The sequence below is a fragment of the Salvelinus namaycush genome, chromosome 2 (genome assembly GCF_016432855.1).
Source record: "Salvelinus namaycush isolate Seneca chromosome 2, SaNama_1.0, whole genome shotgun sequence".
Taxonomy (NCBI): domain Eukaryota; kingdom Metazoa; phylum Chordata; class Actinopteri; order Salmoniformes; family Salmonidae; genus Salvelinus; species Salvelinus namaycush.
Genome location: NC_052308.1, coordinates 59283065 through 59307654, shown reverse-complemented (window position 1 = coordinate 59307654; position 24590 = coordinate 59283065). Strand labels below are relative to the sequence as shown.

At 42.5% G+C, this 24590-nt stretch overlaps 1 protein-coding gene across 2 annotated transcripts; it reads right to left on the bottom strand.

Annotated features, from left to right (window-relative positions):
• Positions 1–1042: 1042 nt before the first annotated feature.
• Positions 1043–23888, bottom strand: rcor3 (REST corepressor 3). Of its 2 annotated transcripts, none has more exons than XM_039015939.1 (12): positions 23663–23888; positions 23492–23548; positions 23012–23089; positions 22859–22911; positions 22289–22450; positions 21860–21984; positions 21696–21774; positions 13517–13738; positions 9281–9358; positions 7279–7336; positions 6931–7175; positions 1043–2147 (listed from the first exon to the last, which is right to left on the bottom strand). In XM_039015939.1, the coding sequence occupies exons 1-12, from the start codon at positions 23784–23786 to the stop codon at positions 1776–1778; spliced, it is 1653 nt and encodes a 550-aa protein (XP_038871867.1). In that variant the 5' UTR covers positions 23787–23888; the 3' UTR covers positions 1043–1775. The 2 variants fall into 2 exon arrangements, with proteins under 2 accessions (XP_038871867.1, XP_038871874.1); XM_039015946.1 differs by having other exon boundaries at positions 7108–7175.
• Between the last annotated feature and the right edge of the window lie 702 nt (positions 23889–24590).

Genomic DNA, 24590 nt, shown 5'->3' with positions numbered 1-24590 from the left:
GTGCACTTCACAAAATAGATGGCATCATGAGAAAAAAAAAATATGTGGATATATTGAAGCAACATCTCAAGACATCAGTCAGGAAGTTAAAGCTTGGTCGCAAATGGGTCTTCCGAATGGACAATGACCCCAAGCATACTTCCAAAGTTGTGGCAAAATGGATTAAGGACAACAAAGTCAAGGTATTGTAGTGGCCATCACAAAGCCCTGACCTCAATCCTATAGACAATGTGTGGGTGGGCAGAACTGAAAAAGCGTGTGCGAGCAAGGAGGCCTACAAACCTGACTCAGTTACACCAGCTCTGTCAGGAGGAATGGGCCAAAATTCACCCAACTTATTGTGGGAAGCTTGTGGAAGGCTACCCGACACGTTTGACTCAAGTTAAACAATTTAAAGGCAATGCTACCAAATACTAATTGAGTGTATGTAAACTTCTGACCCACTGAGAATGTGGTGAAAGAAATAAAAGCTGAAATAAATCATTCTCTCTACTATTATTCTGACATTTCACATTCTTAAAATAAAGTGGTGATCCTAACTGACCTAAGACAGAGAATTTTTACTAGGATTAAATGTCAGGAATTGTGAAAATCTGAGTTTAAAGTATTTGGCTAAGGTGTATGTAAACTTCCGACTTCACTGTATAAATATTCGGAAGTTTTACAGAATCTTTCAACCCCTGAACATGAAGTGCCACTAATTAATTCCAAAACTTGGTAAAAAACACATGATCATAACTGGACAGACAAAACAAAATGTTACAATTATTTGAATGGATATGTTAGATACTATGCCTCATCTTACACTGGGAATTACTGATGGGCGACCGTTAAAACAAAATCAAAAAGCGTAGTTTTAGGTATGATCTTGACAGTTTAAAATTAAGCACACAAATTTTTACACACAACTGTACAGAAGTCAAACATCTTGTTCTTCAATATATCTTGAATGAAAATCATTGAAACATATCAAATTCCTGGAAATGTGGCTCACTGACTACAACAATCGATTCACTGACATTGACATCCTCGTAGCTTAATATTACATTAAACAAGTTAATTTTATTAACCGGGTTCATCATTTTTTTTCAATCAGTTTCTTCCAGTTTAGATCAATTCAATCACGTAAATACAGTTGGCCTAGAAGCGTAAGAGCACTTACACAATGGTTATTATTATACTGGACATAGGCAAAAATCAGTCTAGAGTCCATAGCACCGAGTAGAAAAATAAATAATGCTTATATAAAAGATAAGTCTATATACGCTCAAAGAACAAATATGCATTACAGCAAATCAAACAATTGAACTGAAATATGGCAACGCCACCTGATTACTAGTAGTGGTGTATTGTCCATTATAGTGTCTTCAATATACCTTGTTTATATACCACTTGCAAATTTTGCCATTTGTAAAATATACATTAACCAGAAGCCAAGAACACTTTCAAACAGGACCAATGCTTCTAGTAAATCTTTAACATCACCAATACATAACATCTAAGCAAGTCCATCCAAAGATGAGTGAATAAAAAAAAACGATGTGATTTCAAATAAATAAAACTAAGACCTAACCTAATATACATAAACTTTAAAAACTTCACAACGGCTTTACGTTTCTCATTAATATACATCATCTCCTCATAAACAACCAACGATTGACGACTTTCAGGAACACAACAGATCATTGTCAAGAAAAATACAAGGAAACAAACGACAAAGTAAAAAAAAAACGACCACCGACTTTTCCGTTTTCTTCCTTCGCCATTGCACACACTTAGTGCAGCGAGGAGGACGGCGTCTCCGATGGGATGCCCACCAGGGTGGGGGGCGGCTGGCTGGAGCCTGGGCACCCTGTGGAGGTGGGGGCTGAGGTCGGGGCAAGCGGCCGGGGATTGAGGCGCGGGGGCGGGGGGTTGGAGGGCCGGATGAGTGGGGGGGGCTGGTTGAGCGCGGGCCGAGGCTGTAGGAAGCGGGCCTGCTGCTGGAGAGGGGGCGGCTGCCTGTGGAGGGCCGGGGTGGCCGGCAGGGAGGGCCGTAGGAGCGGGGGCGGCTGGTTGAGCGAGGTTGCCGACGATGTCACCAGGGTTTGGAAAGTGGCAGAGGAAGTGGCAGCGGGAGAAGGGCCTGACGAGGGGGTCACCTGGCCCTGGAAGAGAGAGGCGTGAGTTGGGATTTCAGACCAAAACACAGATGGGCAATACATTACAGCATACAGTGCATTCGGAAAGTATTCAGACCCCTTGACTTTTTACACATTAGCTGTGTTCGAATACTTATACTAACCGCACTATTTGTGACGTGAATTGAGTATATAGTATGCTTATTGGTCATAGTATGGGTATAGTTAGTATGCCAAAAGTTGCCGGAAGTCGTACTAAATTCGCCAAAATATGAAGAGGACACTATTTCCGCACTTTAGGGCCCATAATGCAATTCTTCAGGAAATGGGCGTGGCTTCACATCATTTCCAGATTTGAAGGAAATGGCAGAAAATATGCAGTCGAAGTACAACGAGAGCGGATACAAATTCACTGCTTTAACTAATTATGACAAATGATAAGAAAATGTTGAGCAATGTAATAAAGTAATGACTTTTCAAATAAGTTACCTTTATATTGGCTGACAATTTGTTAGCTACGCTGTCCTTACGAACCACATAGCTTACATACAACAGTATGTACGACGGGTATGTTGTTAGGTAGCTACCTAACGTTAGTTGGCTACTCATACATTAAACTTGCCAGTATATTAACTATAGGCTATCTAACTATAACTACCCAATGTATATTGACTTGATTATTCCCGTCATGCTTAGCTGGACATTCGGGTGCTTTCGTAAATTCGCTCTGGCTATCTACTCCGATTTCAGAGCACTCTCTTCTGAGTGTACCAGAGCGCAGAATAATGAATTTACGAGCGCCCGTTGAATATGGCCGGTGTCAGTAAACGTCGGCAAAAAAGCGCAATTAAATTGTTGCCAGCAGCACAGCTAGTCACCAACGCTCTAGATAACAGTTTGCTAGTTTGCCGATGACACAACAGTGGTAGGCCTGATCACCAACAACGATGAGACAGCCAATAGGGAGGAGGTCAGAGACCTGGTCGTGTGGTGCCAGGACAACAACCTCTCCCTCAACGTGATCAAGACAAAGGAGATGATTGTGGACTACAGGAAAAGGATGACCGAGCATGCCCCCATTCTCATCGACGGGGCTGTAGTGGAACAGGTTGAGAGCGTCAAGTTCCTTGGTGTCCACATCACCAACAAATGATCATGGTCCAAGCACACTGAGACAGTCGTGAAGAGGGCACGACAAAGCTGATTCCCCCTCATGAGACGGAAAAGATTTGGCATGGGTCCTCAGATCCTCAAAAGGTTCTACAGCTGCACCATCGAGAGCATCCTGACTGGTCGCATCGCCGCCTGGTATGGCAACTGCTCGGCCTCCGACTGCAAGGCACTACAGAGGGTAGTGCGTACGTCCCAGTACATCACTGGGGCCAAGCTTCCTGCCATCCAGGACCTCTTTGTCAGGCGGTGTTAGAGGAAGGCCCTAAAAATTCTACCTACATGTACATATTACCTCAACTAACCGGTGCCCCCGCACATTGACTCTGTACTGGTACCCCCTGTGTATAGCCTCGCTTGTTATTTTACTGCTTCTGTTTAAATTATGTTACTTTTATTTTCTACTAATCTATTTTTTACTTAACATTTATTTGTATTTTATTCTTAATTTCTTAAAGCATTGTTGGTTAAGGACTTGTAAGTAAGCATTTCACGGTAAGGTTGTATTCGGCGCATGTGACAAATACAATCTGATTTGAGTAAAATGGTCAGAGTGGTCCCATTTGTGTCTGGAAGTAGCTAGCAAGCAATTGTTTTATTTTAAACTTCATTTAACTAGGCAAGTCAGTTAAGAACAAATTCTTATTTACAAGATAGCCAACGTTAGCTTGGGTGCTTGACTGCCATTGTAAGGTCAGAACGCTCAAATCAACCCTACTCCTCGGCCCGAGCGACCAGTGTGCGCTTTGAGAGCGACTGAATTTACAAAACGGACAATCTGACAACGCTCTGAATTTACGAGCGCACTCTGGCACTCCAGATTCAATTTAAGAACACACCCAAAGTAGTAAAATGTCTGACTAGTAATTTGTTATGCTAGCAAGAGGTTGCATAGTAAAAGCATGAACTTCAGGTAGACAGGTGAAGAGCTACTACGCTCAACTGAAAGCATACTGTTCGTTTACAGTATACTAAAAATCTAATAGTATATAGTATGTAGTATATACTCATTAAGTATGTAGTATACAGTATGTTAGTATGGGTATTCGAACACAGCTCAAGTGTTACATTACAGCCTTATTCTAAAATGGATTAAATACTTTTCCCCCCCTCATCTATCTACGCACAATACCCATAATGACAAAGCGAAAACGGGTCTCTAGAATTTTTTACAAATGTATTAAAAACAGAAATACTTCATTTACATAAGTATTCAGACCCTTTGCTATGAGAATCGAGATTGAGCTCAGGTGCATCCTGTTTCCATTGATCATCCTTGAGATGTTTTTTCAACTTGATTGAAGTCCACCTGTGGTGAATGCAACTGATTGGACATGATTTGAAAATGCACACACACCTGTCTATATAAGGTCCTACAGTTGACAGTGCAAGTCAGAGGAAAAACCAAGCCATGAGGTCGAAAGAATTGTCCGTAGAGCTCCGAGACAGGATTGTGTCTAGGCACAGATCTGGGGAAGGGTACACAAACATTTCTGCAGCATTGAAGGTCCCCAAGAACACAGTGGCCTCATCATTCTTAAATGGAAGATGTTTGGAACCACCAAGACTCTTCCTAGAGCTGGCCACCAGCTGAGCAATCGTGGGGGAAGGGCCTTGGTCAGGGAGGTGACCAAGAACCCGATGGTCACTCTGACAGAGCTTCAGAGTTCCTCTGTGGAGATGGGAGAACCTTCCAGAAGGACAACCATCTCTGCAGCACTTCACAAATCAGGCCTTTATGGTAGAGCTGCTAGACGGAAGCCACTCCTCAGTAAAAGGCACATGACAGCCCCCTTGGAGTTTGCCAAAAAGGCACCTAGAGGACTCTCAGACCATGAGAAACGAGATTCTTGATGAAAACCTGCTCCAGAGTGCTCAGGACCTTAGTCTGGGGTGAAGTTTCACCTTCCAACAGGACAAAGACCCAAGCACACAGCCAAGACAATGCAGGAGTGGCTTCGGGACAAGTCTCTGGATGTCCTTGAGTGGCCCAGCCAGAGCCCGGACTTGAACCCGATCGAACATCTCTGGAGAGACCTGAAAATAGCTGAGCAGCAACGCTCCCCATCCAACCTGACAGAGCTTGAGAGGATGATCTGCAGAGAACAATGGGAGAAACTCCCCAAATAAAGGTGTGCCAAGCTTGTAGCGTCATACCCAAGAAGACTCGAGGCTGTAATTGCTGTCAAAGGTGCTTCAACAAAGTACTGAGTAAAGGGTCTGAATACTTATGTAAATGTGATGTTTTTTATTTTTAATAAATTAACAAACATTACTAAACCTGTTTTTGATTTGTCATTATGGGGTATTGTGTGTAGATTGAGGGGGGGGAAAAACAATTTAATTGATTTTAGAATAAGGCTGTAATGTAACAAAATGTGGAAAAAGTACAGTAGCTCTCCAGGAGGGATAGCCACTTGACTGGTCTTGACATTGAATGACATGTTGGAATACCAGATTTAAGATCAGTTTAACAAATGTCATTAGCAGTCATAACGGATATCAGGTTATGAAAATAGGCCTGGCACCTGTTCTATTGTGTTTCCTACTTAGCTAATTGACAACGTAGCCATAAAGGCATATACACTATCTATACAAAACTATGTGGACACCCCTTCAAACTAGTTGATTCGGCTATTTCAGCCACACCATTGCGGACGGGTGTATAAAATCGAGCACACAGCCATGGAGGAGGAATAATGGTCTGGGGCTGTTTTTCATGGTTCGGGCTAAGCCTCTTAGTTCCAGTGAAGGGAAATCTTAATGCTACAGCATACAATGACATTCTACAAGATTCGGTGCTTCCAACAACAGTCCCCACCAGTTTGGGGAAGGCCCTTTCCTGTTTCACCATGACAATGCCCCCGTGCACAAAGCGAGGTCCATACAGAAATGGTTTGTCGAGATCGGTGTGGAAGAACTTGACTGGCCTGCACAGAGCCCTAACCTCATCCCCATCGAACACCTTTGGGATGAATTGGAACGCCAACTGTGAGCCATGCCTAATCGCCCAACATCAGAGCCCGACCTCACTAATGCTCTTTTGACTGAATGGAAGTAAATCCCCACAGCAATGTTCCAACATCTAGTGGAAACTCCTTCCCAGAAGTGGAGGCTGTTATAGCAGCAAATTTTTGTATGTAGTGTATTCGTTTAAAATATATTAGTATTACATTATTTTCAATACTGTATAGCAAGGTCATCTACAACCGCTTATGATATGTTAAATAATACTTAAAACTACAAGTCATGCAAGGAGTTAAAGACCATTCGTTGACATCAACCACATTCAGATATTTCTTCAAGTTATCAAGTCAATGGTCAATTTGTAGAATAATAAATTGTGTGTATTATACACATGCGTATTGGAAATGTAGTTTTTTTGCATTTTGCCCCCCCCCCCCCAGGGTTGGAATGTCCAGATGCAACTAACATTGCAATAATTATAATGTTAAGACACCTTTATGAAGGAATATTTATGAAACTGCAGTGTTAAGAGATTTGTTGGAGTAAAAACCTGCATGCAGAGGGGGCTTGTGGGAGGCCAACTCCCATAGCTAACTATAACGAAATCACAGAAGGGGTTTATGGGAAGGTTAATTTTTTTGGTTTTAGGGGGAATAAAGGAACGCTCCACCACCTCCTCCTCCTCTTCGTCCGTACTCTTCCCAGAAGGGGTGTTGGAGCTGTTCTTCCCCTCCTCGCCAGAGGTGGCAGTGTCACCGTTGGGGGTGCCAGTTCCCTGCTCCGCCTCCCACTCCTGCAGCACCTCCTCCAGGTTAAACCGGCGGCGGTAGTTCACAAAGAAGTTCTTTACCTGCCCTACCGTCTTATTACCGATAACGTCGGCAATGGCCTGGAAGTCTTTCCCGTACTTCCGGACACCTGTTGAAACAACAAATATTCTGAAATTGCACGAGGTAAACAGACTGGCGGGCCATGGACAAGAACATGAGCCGTAACAAACCCACAAAGAACGTAGGTTTACCTTGAACTGCCAGAAGCTGTTCATCTGTTGTCCAGCGAGCATTAACTTTTTGGCTGCACTAGAACAGACAAAGAACACCTGATATTATACACCGAACAAAAACATAAATGTAACAATTTCAAAGATTTTACTGAGTTACAGTTCCTAAGGAAATCAGGACATTTAAATTAATTAATTAGGGCCTAATCTATGAATTTCACATGACTGGGAATACAGATATCTGTTGGTCTCAGATACCTTAAAAAAAAAGTAGGGGCTTGGATCAGAAAACCAGTCAGTATCTGGTGTGACCACCATTTGCCTCATGCAGCGCGACATCTCTGCATATAGTTGATCAGACTGTTGATTGTGGCCTGTGGAATGTTGTCCCACTCCTCTTCGATGGCTGTGCGGAACTGGAGCACGCTGTCATGGTTGACATGTCTGGTGAGTATGCAGGTCATGGAAGAACTGGGACATTTTCAGCTTCCAGGAATTGTTTACAGATCTTTGCGACATCTTTGCGTGCATTATTCTGAAACATGAGGTGATAGTGGTGGATGAATGGCAACACAATGGGCCTCAGGATCTCTGCACGGTATCTCTATGCATTCAAATGGCCATAGATAAGATGCAAATGTCCGTAGCTTATGCCTGCCCTTACCATAACCCCCCCACCATGGCGTACTGTTCACAACGTTGACATCAGCAAAAAGCTCGCCCACATGACGCCAAATATGTTGTCTGCCATCTGCCCGGTACAGTTGAAACTGGGATTCATCCGTGAAGAGCACACTTCTTCAGTGTTCCAGCCGCAATCGAAGGTGAGCATTTCCCCACTGAAGTCAGTTACGATGCCAAACTGCAGTCAGGTCAAGACCCTGGTGTAGACGACGAGTTTCATCAGCTGTCCGGGTGGCTGGTCTCAGACATTTCCGCAGGTGAAGAAGCCGGATGTGGCGGTCCTGGCCTGGTGTGGTTACACAAGTCCGCGGTTGAGGCTGGTTGGACTTACTGTCAAATTCTATAAAACAACGTTGGAGGCCGCTTATGGTACAGAAATTAACATTAAATTACCTGGCAACAGCTCTGGTGGACATTTCTGCAGTCAGCATGCCAATTGCACACTCCCTCAAAACTTGAGACACCTGTGGCATTGTGTTTTGTGACAACTGCACCTTTTGTCCCCAGCACAAGGTGCACCTATGTAATGATCATGTTTAATAAGCTTCTTGATATGCCACACCTGTCAGGTGGATGGATTATCTTGGCAAAGGAGAAATGCTAACTAACAGGGATATAAACAAACTTGTGCACACCATTTGAGAGAAAGAAGCTTTTCGGGAGTATGAACAATTTCTGGGAACTTTTATTTTAGCTCATGAAACATGGGACCAACACTTTACATGTTGCGTCTATATTTTTGTTCAGTGTAGAAGCTAAGTGGCAATACATGTCAAGTCAACAGGGTCACTCACTTCATATAAGCAACCATAATAAAGAAACATGTCACGTTCCTGACCTGTTTTCTGTTGTTTTGTATGTGTTTAGTTGGTCAGGACGTGAGCTGGGTGGGAATTCTATGTTGTGTGTCTAGTTTGTCTGTTTCTATGTCCAGCCTAATATGGTTCTCAATCAGAGGCAGATGGTAATCGTTGTCCCTGATTGAGAATCATATATAGGAGGCTTGTTTTGTGTTGGGATTTTGTGGGTGTTTGTTTCCTGTCTCTGTGTTTGTGTTCTGCACCAGATAGGACTGTCTCGGCTTTCACATTTGTTGTTTTTGTATTGTTGTAAGTGTTAACCGTTTATGTTCAAATTAAACATGTTGAACACTAACCGCGCTGCATTTTGGTCCTCTCCTTCATCCCAGGAAGAAAGTCGTTACAAAACATCCATAACTAATGACTTCATCTCTTTGGTAGCACTTCATTTGTAAGGTCTTAGTGATGTGAATGTCATGACACCTTATGTCCCATTGCTAGGTCCCTATCTCACTGAAATCGAAACATTTGGCACATACCTCTGGCAGCCTGAAGTCATCAATGCCCGCTTCCATCCTGTGTTTCAGACCACTGTTCAGTTGCTTTGCATTTTGAACCTGTGGGATAAATTCATAGTGCCTTCAGAAAGTGCTCACATCCCATTAAAATGGATTCAAATTGAGATTTCTTTGTCACTGGCCTACACACAATAACCCATAATGTCAAAGCGGAATTATGTTTTTGGAAATGTTTACAAATGATTAATAAAATGATAAGTTGAACTGTCTTGAGTCCAAGTATTCAACCCCTTATATGGCAAGCCTAAATAAGTTCAGGAGTAAAAATGTGCTTAACAAGTGACATAATAAGTTGCACGGAATCCCTGTGTGCAATAAGTGTTTAACATGTTTTTTTAATGACTACCTCATCTCTGGACTGTGATAGAAAAATTACATATTTACCTGATTTGTTGGATATTTCGCAATATTTACTTAACTAATACTGTAGTGAACTGAGAGGAGTTGTTTGAAGCTGGGGCTGGCAACTGATTAAGTGATGGCTAGGTAAAAACCTACAGCTGGCATTCCATAGATAAGATGTGGTGTGTGTCACCGAGATAGAGATGTTCAGTTCTTTCAGGCTAAAGGCCTCCCTATTCCTAATTATCCTGGCATCTGGGAGAAAGCACCAGAGGCGGAAGAACCCAAAGTGGCTTATGGTGCCCCACAATCTATATGGGAGGGCTGGAACCAAGCATTCTGGGTATCCGCTATATAAACTGTGCATTGTCTGTAAAGGGGAGGCTCTCACCCTAACAGTCAAGACTGTTGGGTCGACGGTTTTATTATTGCAATAATTTATCGATATTAAATGAAGATGATTGTTTGAAGAAATTACCAAGTCTCTCTCAGTACTGAATTTCCACGACAGTACCCCACACATATACAATTATCTGTGAAGTCGTTCAGTCGAGCAGTGAATTTCAAACACAGATTCAACCACAAAGACCAGAGAGGTTTTCCAATGCCTCGCGAAGGTCACCTATTGGTACATAAAATAAATACAAATAAAAAGCAAACCTTGAATATCCCTTTGAGCATGGTTAAGTTTGTTAATTACACTTTGGATGGTGTATTAATACACTCAGTCACTACAAAGATGCAAGCGTCCTTCCTAACTCAGTTTCCGGAGAGGAAGGAAAACTTGAGGCCAATGGGGCCAATTGTGACTTTAAACAGTTTGTTTAAATGGCTGTGATAGGAGGAAACTGAAGATGGATCAACAACATTGTAGTTACTCCACAATACTAACCTAAGTGAGAAGGAAGCCTGTACAATTTTTTTTTCTCCAAAACATTGTTTGCAATAGGCATTAATGTAAAACAGCAAAAAAAATGGAAAATTAACTTTGTCCTGAATATGAAAGCACTATGCTTGGGGCAAATCCAACACATCACTGAGTACCACCCTTCATATTTTCACCCCCTTTTTCTCTCCAATTTCATGGTATCCAATTGTTAGTAGTTACTGTCTTGTCTCATCCCTACAACTCCAGTACGGACTCAGGAGAGGCAAAGGTCGAGACACAACCCAACCAAGCCGCACTGCTTTTTAACACAGCGCACATCCAACCCAGAAGCACCAATGTGTCAGAGGAAACACCATACACCTAGTGACCTGGTCAGCGTGCACTGCACCCGGCCTGCCACAGGAGTCACTAGTGCATAATGAGACTGGCCAAACCCTCCCTAACCTGGACAACGCTAGGCCAATTGTGCGCCGCCCCATGGTTCTCCCGGTTGCGGCCGTCTGCAACAGAGCCTGGGCTCGAACCCAGAGTCTCTGGTGGCACAGCTAGCACTGCGATGCAGTGCCTTAGACCCCTGTGCCACCTGGGAGGCCACACTTCATATTTTCAACCATGGTGCATCATGTTTTGGGTATGGTTGTCATCTGCAAATACTTTTTTCTTTGGGGGGGGGGGGTAAAAATAAACAGAATAGAGCTAAGCACATGCAAAATCCTAGAGGAAAACCTGGTTCAGTCAACTTTCCAACAGACACTGGGAGACAAATTCACCTTTCAGCAGGTTAATAACCTAAAACACAAGGCCAAATATACACTGGAGTTGCTTACCAAGATGACATTGAAAGATCCTGAGTGGTGTAGTTAGTTTACTTAAATTGGCTTAAATTTATGGCAAGAATTAATAAAATAATGTGCAATCTACTGTAGGTGTGCAAAGCTCTTGGACTTACCCAGAAAGAATCAGCTTTAAATCGCTGCCAAAGGTGATTAACATGTATTGACTCAGGGGGTTGAATACATGTATTCAAGATTGTTAGAATTTAACCAAAAAAAAAAAACTTTCTTCCACTTTGACATGAGTCTTTGTGTGAATCATTGACAAAAAAATTACAAATCCATTTGAAATCACACCTTACAACACAAAATATGGAAAAAGGCAAGGGGTGTGAATCCTTTTTGAAGGCACCGTACATATGCTTAGAACACAACGCACTAAATAGTGCTGATGATACACTACATGAATCAAAAGTATGTGGACACATTCTCGTCGAACATCTTATTCCAAAATCAATATGGAGTTGGTCCCCCTTTTCTGCCACAACAGCCTCCACTCGTCTGGGACGGCTTTCCACTAGATGTTGGAACATTTCTGCGGGGATTTGCTTCCATTCAGCCACAAGAGCATGAGGTCGGGCACTGATGTTGGCCGCTTAGGCCTGGCATGCAGTCGGTGTTCCAACTCACCCTAAAGATGTTCGATGGGCTCTGCATGCCAGTCAATTGGGGTGGTAGGTAGCCTAGTGGTTAGAGCGTTGGGGTCAGTAACCGAAAGGTTGCTGGATCAAAATCCCAGAGCTGACAAGGTAAAAATCTGTCTTTCTGCCACTGAACAAGGCAGTTAACCCACTGTTCCCATGTAGGCTGTCATTGTAAATAAGAATTTGTTCTTAACTGACTTGACTAGTTAAATATTTTTTTTTTTTAAAAGAGTTATTCCACACCGATCTTGACAAACCATTTCTGTATGGAACTCGCTTTGTGCAGGGGGGTGTTGTCATGCTGAAACAGGAAGGGGCCTTCCCCAAACTGTTGCTACAAAGTTGGAAGCACAGAATCATCTAGAATGTAATTGTATGCTGTAGAATTAAGATTTCCCTTCACTGGAACTAAGGGGCCTAGAGCCCGAACCATAAAAACAACACCAGACCATTATTCCTCCACCAAACTTTATTTGGCACTACGCATTGGGGCAGGTAGCTCCTAGAATAAGCCAAACCCAGATTCGTGCGTCGGACTTCGATGGTGAAGCGTGATTAATCACTCCAGAGAACACATATCCACTGCCCCAGAGTCCAATGGCTGCGAGCTTTACACCACTAGAGCCGACGCTTGGCATTGCACATGGTGATCTTAGGCTTTTTTACATGCTACATGCTTCAGCGGTCACATTCTGTGAGCTTGTTTGGCCTACCATTTTGCGGCTGAGTCGTTGTTGCTCCTAGACGTTTCCACTTCACAATAACACTTAGTTGACCAGGGCAGCTCTAGCAGGGCAGAAATTTGGTAAACTGACTTGTTGGAAAGGTGGCATCCTATGACGGTACCACGTTGAAATTTACTGAGCTCTTCGGTAAGGCCATTCTACTGTAAATGTTTTCCTATGGAGATTGCATAGCTGATTTTATACATCCGTCAGCAACAGGTTTGGCTGAAATAGCCAAATCTACTAAATTGAAGGGGTGTCCACATTCTTGTATATAAATACAGTTGAGAGAATGCCAATAGTGTGCAAAGCTGTCATCAAGGCAAAGTGTGGCTACTATGAAGAATCTCAAATCTCAAATATATTTTATTTAGTTGTTACTACATGATTCCATGTGTTTTTTCATAGTTGATGTCTTCACTATTAGTCTACCATGTAGAAAATAGTAAAAATAAAGAAAAACCCTTGAATGAGTAGGTCTGTCCAAACCTTTGACTGGTACTGTGTTTGTATATATATATATATATATATATATATATTTATATTGTGTATTTATCTTTTACTTTCAGGATACAGCCAACGATTCTCAAGCACTAAGGCGTAAGGTAGCCTAGCGGTTAAGAGGACCTTAATTGCTCCTATACATCGCTCTGGATAGAGCGTCTGCTAAATGACTAAAATGTACCGTGAAAAAGCCTAATCTCAAGTACCTTGAGGACCCAGGTTGCCCTGCATTGAGACAAACCAGTGTCCCCAATGCTCACCTGTCTTTTGAGGCCCACCAGCTCCATGTCCAGCTGCCGAAGGACGGTGTTGGCAGCGCTGGAGCTGCACGACACTGCCACCACATCCTCCTGGGTCAGGTACATGCCCTTGGGCGGCCGGCACTTGGAACGCTGCGAGTGGTGCCGGTGCATGAGCGTCAGGTGCTCCCGTCGGCCGAGCCCAATCTTGGAGGAGCTCAGGGGCTGGGGCTCCGTGTGGCTCTGGATAGGCACGGGTACACTTTCTATTAGCTGTCATAATGTTAGTAACATCAATTGTGTCATTGTTAAGACATATGGCACCTGGGAGCATGTTTTAAGAGATATAATATAAACGAAACGCTGCACACTGCTGTTCATGCTCCCAGGTGATTATATTGATACGTTTGGACCCTTAGGTCTTCATCAGGCATCCATGAAAAATCCCCTGGGAGCATGAACAGCAGACTCAGCGATATGACGTTGCCACGAGCAGCACCACTGATATTCAGACGAGTGCAATGAAAGACTTTGCTCTCACAGTACCAGATATTTTCTCCGCAACACGAACCACCAGCATAGAATTGTTCCAAGAGCTGATCTGTGACCCTCCAAATAACATCAATGAGTATTACGTTTTTTCCCTTCCCTGCATGAAATAATTTGTCTGCATGTCTATTCAACATTTGGATAAAAGGAAACCATGCCATGAATTAAGAACGATAGGCTTATCTTATATTAATAATGCGAGGCAGCGCACATTGATTAATTGAAATAGCTTTGGGAAAAAAGCCTTCTAATTAGCCTTCTTACCTAATTAACTTCTTATGGCCTGGGGGCAGTATTGAGTAGCTTGGATGAATAAGGTGCCTAGAGTAAACTGCCTGCTACTCAGGCCCAGAAGCTAAGATATGCATATTATTAGTAGATTTGGATAGAAAACACTCTGAAGTTTCTAAAACTGTTTGAATGATGTTTGTGAGTATAACAGAACTCATATGGCAGGCAAAAACCTGAGAAAAAATCCAACCAGGAAGTGGGAAATCTGACGTTTGTAGTTTTTCAAGTCATTGCCTATCGAACATACAGTGTCTATGGGGTCATATTGCACTTCCTAAGGCTTCTATTAGTAGATTTGGATAGAAAACACTCTGAAGTTTCTAAAACTGTTTGAATGATGTCTGTGAGTATAACAGAACTCATATGGCAGGCAAAAACCTGAGAAAAAATCCAACCAGGAAGTGGGAAATCTGAGGTTTGTAGTTTTTCAAGTCATTGCCTATCGAACATAGTGTCTATGGGGTCATATTGCACTTCCTAAGGCTTCTATTAGTAGATTTGGATAGAAAACACTCTGAAGTTTCTAAAACTGTTTGAATGATGTCTGTGAGTATAACAGAACTCATATGGCAGGCAAAAACCTGAGAAAAAATCCAACCAGAAAGTGCGAAATCTGAGGTTTGTAGTTTTTCAAGTCATTGCCTATCGAATATACAGTGTCTATGGGGTCATATTGCACTTCCTGAGGCTTCCACTAGATGTCAACAGTCTTTAGAACCTTGTTTCAGGCTTCTACTGTGAAGGATGAGGGAATGAGAGCTGTTTCAACCAGGTGTCTGGCAGAGTGCCATGAGCTCACTCAGGCGCGCCCCCGTGAGTGGTAGCTGCGTTCCTTCTCCTTTCTAAAGACAAAGGAATTCTCCGGTTGAAACATTATTGAAAATGTATGTTAAAAACATCCTAAATATTGATTCTATACATCGTTTGACATGTTTCTACGAACTGTAATGGAATTTTTGGACTTTTCGTCTGGACTAAGTGTGCCTGCGCGTTGTGAATTTGGATTTTTTAACTAAACGTGCGAACAAAAAGGAGGTATTTAGACATAAATTATGGACTTTATCAAACAAAACAAACATTTATTTTGGAACTGGGATTCCTGGGAGTGCATTCTGATGAAGATCATCAAAGGTAAGTGAAGATTTATAATGCTATTTCTGACTTCTGTTGACTACACAACATGGCGGGTACCTGTATGGCTTGTTTTTGTGTCCGAGCGCCGTACTCAGATTATAGCATGGTGTGCTTTTTCCGTAAAGTTTTTTTGAAATCTGACACAGCGGTTGCATTAAGGAGAAGTTTATCTAAAGTTCCATGCATAACACTTGTATTTTCATCAACATTTATGATGAGTATTTCTGTAAATTGATGTGGCTCTCTGCAAAATCACCAGATGTTTTGGAGGCAAAACATTACTGAACATAACGCGCCAATGTAAACTAAGATTTTTGGATATAAATATGAACTTTATCGAACAAAACATACATGTATTGTGTAACATGAAGTCCTAGGAGTGTCATCTGATGAAGATCAAAGGTTAGTGATTAATTTTTATCTTTTTTTCTGCTTTTTGTGACTCCTCTCTGGCTGGAAAAATGGCTGTGTTTTTCTGTGACTAGGTACAGACCTAACATAATCAGATGGTGTGCTTTCGTCGTAAAGCCTTTTTGAAATTGGACACTGTGGTGGGATTAACAACAAGTTTATCTTTAAAATGGTGTAAAATACTTGTATGTTTGAGGAATTTTAATTATGAGATTTCTGTTGTTTGAATTTGGCGCCCTGCACTTTCACTGGCTGTTGTCAAGTCGATCCCGTTAACGGGATCTCAGCCAATCTCAGCCGTAAGAAGTTAAAGCCTATAGGCAACATAAAAAACAATACCTTTACATTCAATATTGTTTAGATAATCAAATAGTTTAATTGAAACAAACAATTCCCAGAATCAAATAAGCTACAGGCTGCAAAAATAGGCTCCATTTATTTGGTAGGTTTAGATTTTATGTAGCTTGCGTATGGTCTAAATGAACAAAAGCCTGAATTCATGTAATAATTCATTGACAAATAACGGAATTATCATAAACAAATACTTGCTTGTACTTTTGCAGGCTGTGTATGCATCTACTGGGTTGTTGTCCTCCTTGTCCACAATGACTACAAAATCCTTCCAAACCGGATTTTATTCACGGAGCACCTGTTTCCACGATGGTATAATCCACCATCATAACCTTTCTTTCCATTTCTCCTGTTACGTTAGCCATTTTTATGTGAGCTAGGAGTCAGGGTAAATAAACTTGGCAACGTATTGTTGCGTGGCGGAAGGAAATGTAAGCTCTGCATGTGAACAAATTAGGAACGTTTCAACACCACACGAATAATGGACAGTTCCCTGCTCCACTCTTGCTGTGTTGCTGCTACCCTAGGCTGTCTGGCTCACTGCTCACATAATGGAATTCGCAACAATTCAACAAGCTCCTAGGTTTGTAAAATAAATCTTGAAATAAAACGTTTGACCTGCAATATAATTGTTCTGAACTGCGATCCGACCCACGGGTTGAAAGACTTTTCATTACACCTGCCAGCTGATTTTTTTGTTGTCAACAGTGGGTTACATGTCACATGTGCAACCAGAGGAAAAGAGAAAAAAAAACTCTAGACCACTTTTACTCCACACACAGAGATGCGTACAAAGCTCTCCCCCGCCCTCCATTTGGCAAATCTGACCATAATTCTGTCCTCCTGATTCCTGCTTACAAGCAAATATTAAAGCAGGAAGTACCAGTGACTCGCTCAATATAGAAGTGGTCAGATGACGCAGATGCTACGCTACAGGACTGTTTTGCTAGCACAGACTGGAATATGTTCTGGGATTCATCCAATGGCATCGAGTATACCACCTCAGTCATCGGCTTCATCAATAAGTGCATTGACGACGTCGTCCACACAGTGACCGTACGTACATATCCCAACCAGAAGCCATGGATTACAGGCAACATCCACATCGAGCTAAAGGCTAGCAAAAAAAAGCTGCCGCTTTTTAGGAGTGGGACACTAATCCGGATGCCTATAAGAAATCCCGCTATGCCCTCAGATGAACCATCAAACAAGCAAAGCGTCAATACAGGATTAAGATTGAATCCTACTACACCGGTTCTGACGCTAGTCGGATGTGGCAGGGCTTGAAAACTATTACGAATGACAAAGGGAAACCCAGACGCGAGCTTCCCAGTGACGCAAGCCTACCAGACGAGCTAAATGCCTTTTATGCTCGCTTCAAGGCAAGCAACACTGAAGCATGAACGAGAGCACCAGCTGTTCTGGATGACTGTGATAATGCTCTCAGTAGCCGATGTGAGCAATACCTTTAAACAGGTCAACGTTCACAAAGCCGTGGGGCCAGATGGATACAGTCGTGGCCAAAAGTTTTGAGAATGACACAAATATTAACTTTCACAAAGTCTGCTGACTCAGTTTGTATGATGTCAATTTGCATATAGTCCAGAATGTTATGAAGAGTCATCAGATGAATTGCAATTAATTGCAAAGTCCCTCTTTACCATGCAAATTAACTGAATCCCCCAAAAAACATTTCCACTGCATTTCAGCCCTGCCACAAAAGGACCAGCTGACATCATGTCAGTGATTCTCTCGTTAACACAGGTGTGAGTGTTGACGAGGACAAGGCTGGAGATCACTCTGTCATGCTGATTGAGTTCGAATAACAGACTGGAAGCTTCAAAAGGAGGGTGGTGCTTGGAATCATTGTTCTTCCTCTGTCAACCATGGTTACCTGCAAGGAAACACTTGCCGTCATCATTGCTTTGCACAGAAAGGGCTTCACAGGCAAGGATATTGCTGCCAGTAAGATTGCACCTAAATCAACCATTTATCGGATCATCAAGAACTTCAAGGAGAGCGGTTCAATCGTTGTGAAGAAGGCTTCAGGGCGCCCAAGAAAGTCCAGCAAGCACCAGGACTGTCTCTTAAAGTTAAAGTTGATTCACCACCAGTACAGAGCTTGCTCAGGAATGGCAGCAGGCAGGTGTGAGTGCATCTGCACGCACAGTGAGGCGAAGACTTTTGGAGGATGGCCTGGTGTCAAGAAGGGCAGCAAAAAAGCCACTTCTCTCCAGGAAAAACATCAGGGACAGACTGATATTCTGCAAAAGGTACAGGGATTGGACTGCTGAGGACTGGGATAAAGTCATTTTCTCTGATGAATCCCCTTTCCGATTGTTTGGGGCATCCGGAAAAAAGCTTGTCCGGAGAAGACAAGGTGAGTGCTACCATCATGTGTCATGCCAACAGTACAACAGTAAAGCATCCTGAGACCATTCATATGTGGGGTTGCTTCTCAGCCAAGGGAGTGGGCTCACTCACAATTTTGCCTAAGAACACAGCCATGAATAAAGAATGGTACCAACACATCCTCCGAGAGCAACTTCTCCCAACTATCCAGGAACAGTTTGGTGACGAACAATGCCTTTTCCAGCATGATGGAGCACCTTGTCATAAGGCAAAAGTGATAACTAAGTGGCTTGGAGAACAAAACATCGATATTTGGGTCCATGGCCAGAAAATCCCCAGACCTTAATCCCATTGAGAACTTGTGGTCAATCCTCAATAGGTGGGTGGACAAACAAAAACCCATAAATTCGGACAAACTCCAAGCATTGATTATGCAAGAATGGGTTGTCATCAGTCAGGATGTGGCCCAGAAGTTAATTGACAGCATGCCAGGGCGGATTGCAGAGGTCTTGAAAAAGAAGGGTCAACACAGCAAATATTGACTCTTTCCATCAACTTCATGTAATTGTCAATAAAAACCTTTGACACTTATGATGTAATTATACTTCACTATTCCATAGTAACATCTGACAAAAATATCTAAAGACACTGAAGCAGCAAACTTTGTGGAAATGAATATTTGTATCATTTTCAAAACTTTTGGCCATGACTGTACTCAAAGCATGCGAGGACCAACTGTCAAGTGTCTTCACTGACATTTTCAACCTCTCCCTGACTGAGTCTGTATTATCTACATATTTCAAGCAGACCACCATAGTCCCTGTGCCCAAGGAAGCGAAGGTAACCTGCCTAAATGATTACCGCCCCGTAGCACTCACGTCGGTAGCCATGAAGTGCTTTGAAAGGCTGGTCATGGCTCACATCAACAGCCTCCTCCCGGATACCCTAGACCCACTCCAATTCGCATAACGCCCCAACAGATCCACAGATGACGCAATCTCAATCGCACTCCACACTGCCCTTTCCCACCTGGACAAAAGGAACACCTATGTGAGAATGCTGTTCATCGACTACAGCTCAGCGTTCAACACCATAGTGCCCACGAAGCTCATCACTAGCTTAGGGACCCTGGGACTAAACACCTCCCTCTGCAACTGGATCCTGGACTTCCTGACGAGCCGCCCCCAGGTGGTAAGGGTAGGCAACAACACGTTTTCCACACTGATTCTCAACACTGGGACCCCTCAGGGGTGTGTTCTTAGTCCCCTCCTGTACTCCCTGTTCACCCACGACTGTGTGGCCAAACACGACTCCAGCTCCATCATTAAGTTTGCTGACGACACAACAGTGGTAGGCCTGATCACCAACAATAATGAGACAGCCTATAGGGAGGAGGTCAGAGAACTGGAAGTGTGGTGCCAGGACAACAACCTCTCCCTCAATGTGAGCAAGACAAAGGAGCTGATCGTGGACTACAGGAAAAGGCGGGCCGAACAGGCCCCTATTAACATCAACGGGGCTGTAATGGAGCAGGTCGAGAGTTCCAAGTTCCTTTTTGTCCACATCACCAATGAACTATCATGGGCCAAACACACCAAGACAGTCATGAAGAGGGCACGACAAAACCTTTTCCCCCTCAGTAGACTGAAAAGATTAGGCATGGGTCCCCAGATCCTCAAAACGTTCTACAGCTGCACCATCGTGAGCATCCTGACTGGTTGCATCACCGCCTGGTATGGCAGCTGCTCGGCATCTGACCATAAGGCGCTACAGAGGGTAGTGTGTACGGCCCAGTACATCAATGGGGCCAAGCTTCCTGCAATCCAGGACCTATATAATAGGCGGCGTCAGAGGAAACCCATAAAATTATCAGAGATTCCAGTCACCCAAGTCATAGACTGTTTTCTCTGCTCTCGCACGGCAAGCAGTACCGGAGCGTGAAGACTAGGACAAAAAGGCTCCTTAACAGTTTCTACCCCCATGCCATAAGACTTCTGAACAATTAATCAAATGGCCACCGGACTATTACATTGAACCCCCCATTTGTTTTGTACACTGCTGCTACTCGCTGTTTATTATCTATGCATAGTCACTTCTCCCCTACCTATATGTACAAATTACCTCTAACCTGTACCCCCGCACACTGACTCGGGTACCGCTATCCCCTGTATATAGGCTCGTTATTGTTATGTTATTGTGTTACTTTTTATTCTTTTTTACTTTAGTTTATTTGGTAGATATTTTCTTAACTCTTCTTGAACTGCACTGTTGGTTCAGGGCTTGTAAGTAAGCATTTCACAGTAAGGTCTGCACTTGTTGTATTCGGTGTATGTGACAAATAAAGTTTGATTTGATATCCAACCCGATGCAGGACTCTAGTGCATGGGTGCGCTTCCCACTGCTACAACGTGATAGCGTTGGAACCAAAACTATGTACAAGTTTAGCCTTGTGCTTCAATCTCTCTTAGTTGTTGCCGAAATCGACACCCTATGTTGCAGTTTACTTTATGCATCGCTTACTGTACCTTTTAAGTGTGACCTTTGTTACTAACCCAGTAACTAGCCTACGGTTATTGTTACACCTGCTTTATCTAGCGGTCCTAGGCCTAGTTAAATGGTCTGTAGCCTGAATGTCTGCATTTGTATTTGTCCAGATGGTGACGAAAATAAATGAATACAAAAAGGAAACCACAAACTAGCATGACTAAACTAATTATTTAAACTAAACGAAAGGCCTCATGGCCACCAAACCAACTAGCAGCCACACAGCTTTCAAGCTGGGACACTGACTGATGATCACCCTAATTGTCAGCACCTGATGTGCTTATCAAGCAGGCTCAACATCTGGACAAGGTTTCTGCTGCCCCCTGGAGGATGGAGGGTGGAAGTGTATCCTGGATAGTGTGTTTGTCTACTTTATGTTGTAACACGAACCTTCCCCTCACATCATAACACCTTGCATTTTATTTCACTATTTTCTTTGGCATCTGTCTACTCTACTACTCATTGTAAGTGAATGCTGGTCACTGATTAAAAGCATATCCGCTATTACTTTTTGATATATCCCAACTGCCATTCCATCAGTTTAAATTCTAAAGTTTAGATAACATACCTCTTTTTTCGTCTCCTTGGTGGGGTCATAATCACTATCGTTTGCTTCGATGGGGTTGGCCTCCTCCATTTCTTCATCACTAATGTCAAGAAAAGCCAATAATTCTTGGACTCCGACCACTTGGAATTTCACAGACAGTAGTAAGGCGAGCTACAAGTCTTTACCTTTCATCTTGGGCATTTCGGTTTGCCAGCTTTCTGGCCTGGCGGTCCATCAAGCTGGTTCTGGACCGGGTCTTCTTCCAGGAGTAGTAATACTTCACAAGGCTGGATATGGATTTGTCTGGTAACTACAACAGATGAGAAAATGGTGCCAATCGACCGTTTATACTTACATTAAAGCCGCGATTCAATCAAAGGCGCATTGTTCGACAAGCGCACTGCACTGTCGACAATGCGCCTTTTAAAGGCAATCACCCCAACGTTTGCAGAGATTGCATTCAAGGTGAATGCGGATGTTGGCTAAAGCGTAAATTACCTTAAAGTCAACTGCAATATTCATCCAGACTGCTTGTGTATGTTTGTATGTACAGTATAAAGACACACATTCAAGTGAAAGATAAAAGCTACTGTATATTAATATATGTATGTTACCATTTGTTGAATCCTGTGGAAGCTTTTTCCGTGGAAGCTGAAGGCTTGTTCGAACAGCACCTTATCCTCCACGGTCCACTCGTCGGGGAAGGGGGTGAAGTTGGGAAGGTCTGCCAGGGACTTCTCAATGTTGTGCTTGTGCCAGAACAGCATGCCCAATGCCTGTGGGGGACAGCAACAAGTGGAACCCACTGAGAATGGACACCAGGCAGGTCTATGGGGCTTCACTGAGCCAGAAATGCTTAAGCAACAGAACTAGAATATATAGAGTAGGTATTCCCCTAAATAACATTTGAATATGTTCTTTTTAAGTGTGTCGTGGTAGTTTATTAATACATTGTGGGTCAAATTTACTGAGCTTTCACACCGGTGTAAATTTTATGCCTGTCCGGGGGTTTGGAAAATGTAATACGAATGTTAAAATTGGGAATATGCTTCAGTAGGGTTGGAAATTCTGTTGAAAGGTTTTCATATGATTTTGAAAAATAAGGTGGATTCTCTGCATTGGTGAAGAAACGTAGTAAATGTGGCCCTATGTACTTGTCTAATAATCCTAAAAAGCAGACATACCTGCTCAACATTATATCCATGCTTCTCTTTTGCAATGGCAATATATTCATCCACTGTGGGGAAAAATCATAGTTTAAATTGTAAATATTTTAGTAAAATCAACTTTTGGTTGTCTTTAGAAATAAGATGCTTGTGAAAACCAAACTGACTTACATTTTGGGTCGACAATGGTGTGATATGGAGACCACACCAACATTCCCCCACTATCTTTATCACTGTACTTGGTAGAACCTACAGAAAAATATATAATACTTCATTTATAAAAAACACATCATTTTCATATAGTGATATTTAATGTCATTTTAACTGCCTAATTAAAGCAATACATGCAGGACTAAAGATTCTGCTTTATTGTTGTTAAAATATTGTTTAGATAGCAACAAAAAGCCAATTCAGTTGAAGGAAACCAATAGTAGCCTACGGTGGGCAAGTATAGCCTCGGAATAGAAATGTGTTTCAAAACGCTTCTATAAACCAAACATATTTCAATGGGCCCATAATTCTCTACACATCTGGCTGAATTCTGAAATATAAGATGGGTTGTAAAGTAAGAAGATGATTGTAAATATACTGTCATAACCTATACCGAGGCTACCACCAGAATACAGTCAGGTAGATCAAGCATAACCTTACCATGATCAAATTCGGGTATATTGGCTTGATAATCGGATCCCACACGCATTCCGACATCTGCAATGAGGAAAAATGTGTATAGCACATTAATAGACCATTTTTTTTCTGTTTTTCGCGTTCAAAATAATACATGTACAGTGTGACATGCAAACGGGGTGTTCGAGGCTATACCGTGCTCGTCGTCACTACCACTCTCATCAGAAAAATGTCCATTCGATGCATTTGAAGGGTTTTTTGTTCCATTTGAGCGTCCCTTTCCTAGATACTCCGACCCTTTATCCATCATTCCAGGCATTTTTACGTATCTTTGTGCGTTCTCCTTAGGAGAATACCTAAAAAAAACATGCAATGTATATTTTTTCACAGACTGTCTTTTTCAATAACTCCCACAGCTACGCAGCTGTGACACTGTGCCACAGTCCAGTATTACTCCACATTGTTTTGTATATTACGGTTTAACGCAGATATATACAACACTATTTTTTCAAGCCTGTTCCAGAGTCTGATATTAGTTGTTTTTAGTGTAATTCACGGCTTGTATCTGTTCAGACATGCAGCAATTGAATATTCAGAATCAGAAGGAACTAGTTCGTCTAGCGGAAGGACTTTTACGCACTTGGTTATATGAAGCCAAACTGCGGCTCTGCGTGCGCCGGTGAAAATGGAGTTGTTTACAGTCACACTCCGTAGACGAATAGGCTACAACAAGAATATCATTTGTTACAATTTATTACACATAATACATTGGATGCGTTTTGTAAAGCGAATATAGAACCGGATGCTCTTATTTAAAGCCTTTATTCACAGAAGCGTCTACACAGTTTTTCAGCATTTCAACGTAGGCTACTTTTGACTTAAATGTTATGCAAATATAAACAACTCTAGGTTTGCAACGATGGCCCCATAGTAGGCTAATGAGAAGTAGAGGAATATAGCCCAACTGTACAAAATAAAATGCGAAATAAAATAACCAGTCGTTTGGGTAGCCTCTTTTTATTCTGAATATTGTCCTTGGTTTGCCAGCAGATGGAGACAAAAGACCACTAACCTATTTCGAGAGATCCCACAATTAATGAATTGTTTATTTGGTTTTCGAATG

Excerpts from the sequence above, each read along its gene's own strand:
- rcor3 (XM_039015939.1), bottom strand. The coding sequence starts at position 23,786 with ATGCCTGGAATGATGGATAAAGGGTCGGAGTATCTAGGAAAGGGACGC. Across the intron at positions 23,549-23,662 it reads TGGTAGTGACGACGAGCACG|ATGTCGGAATGCGTGTGGGA; the intron begins GTATAGCCTCGA and ends TCCTCATTGCAG. Across the intron at positions 23,090-23,491 it reads TATACCCGAATTTGATCATG|GTTCTACCAAGTACAGTGAT; the intron begins GTAAGGTTATGC and ends ATTTTTCTGTAG.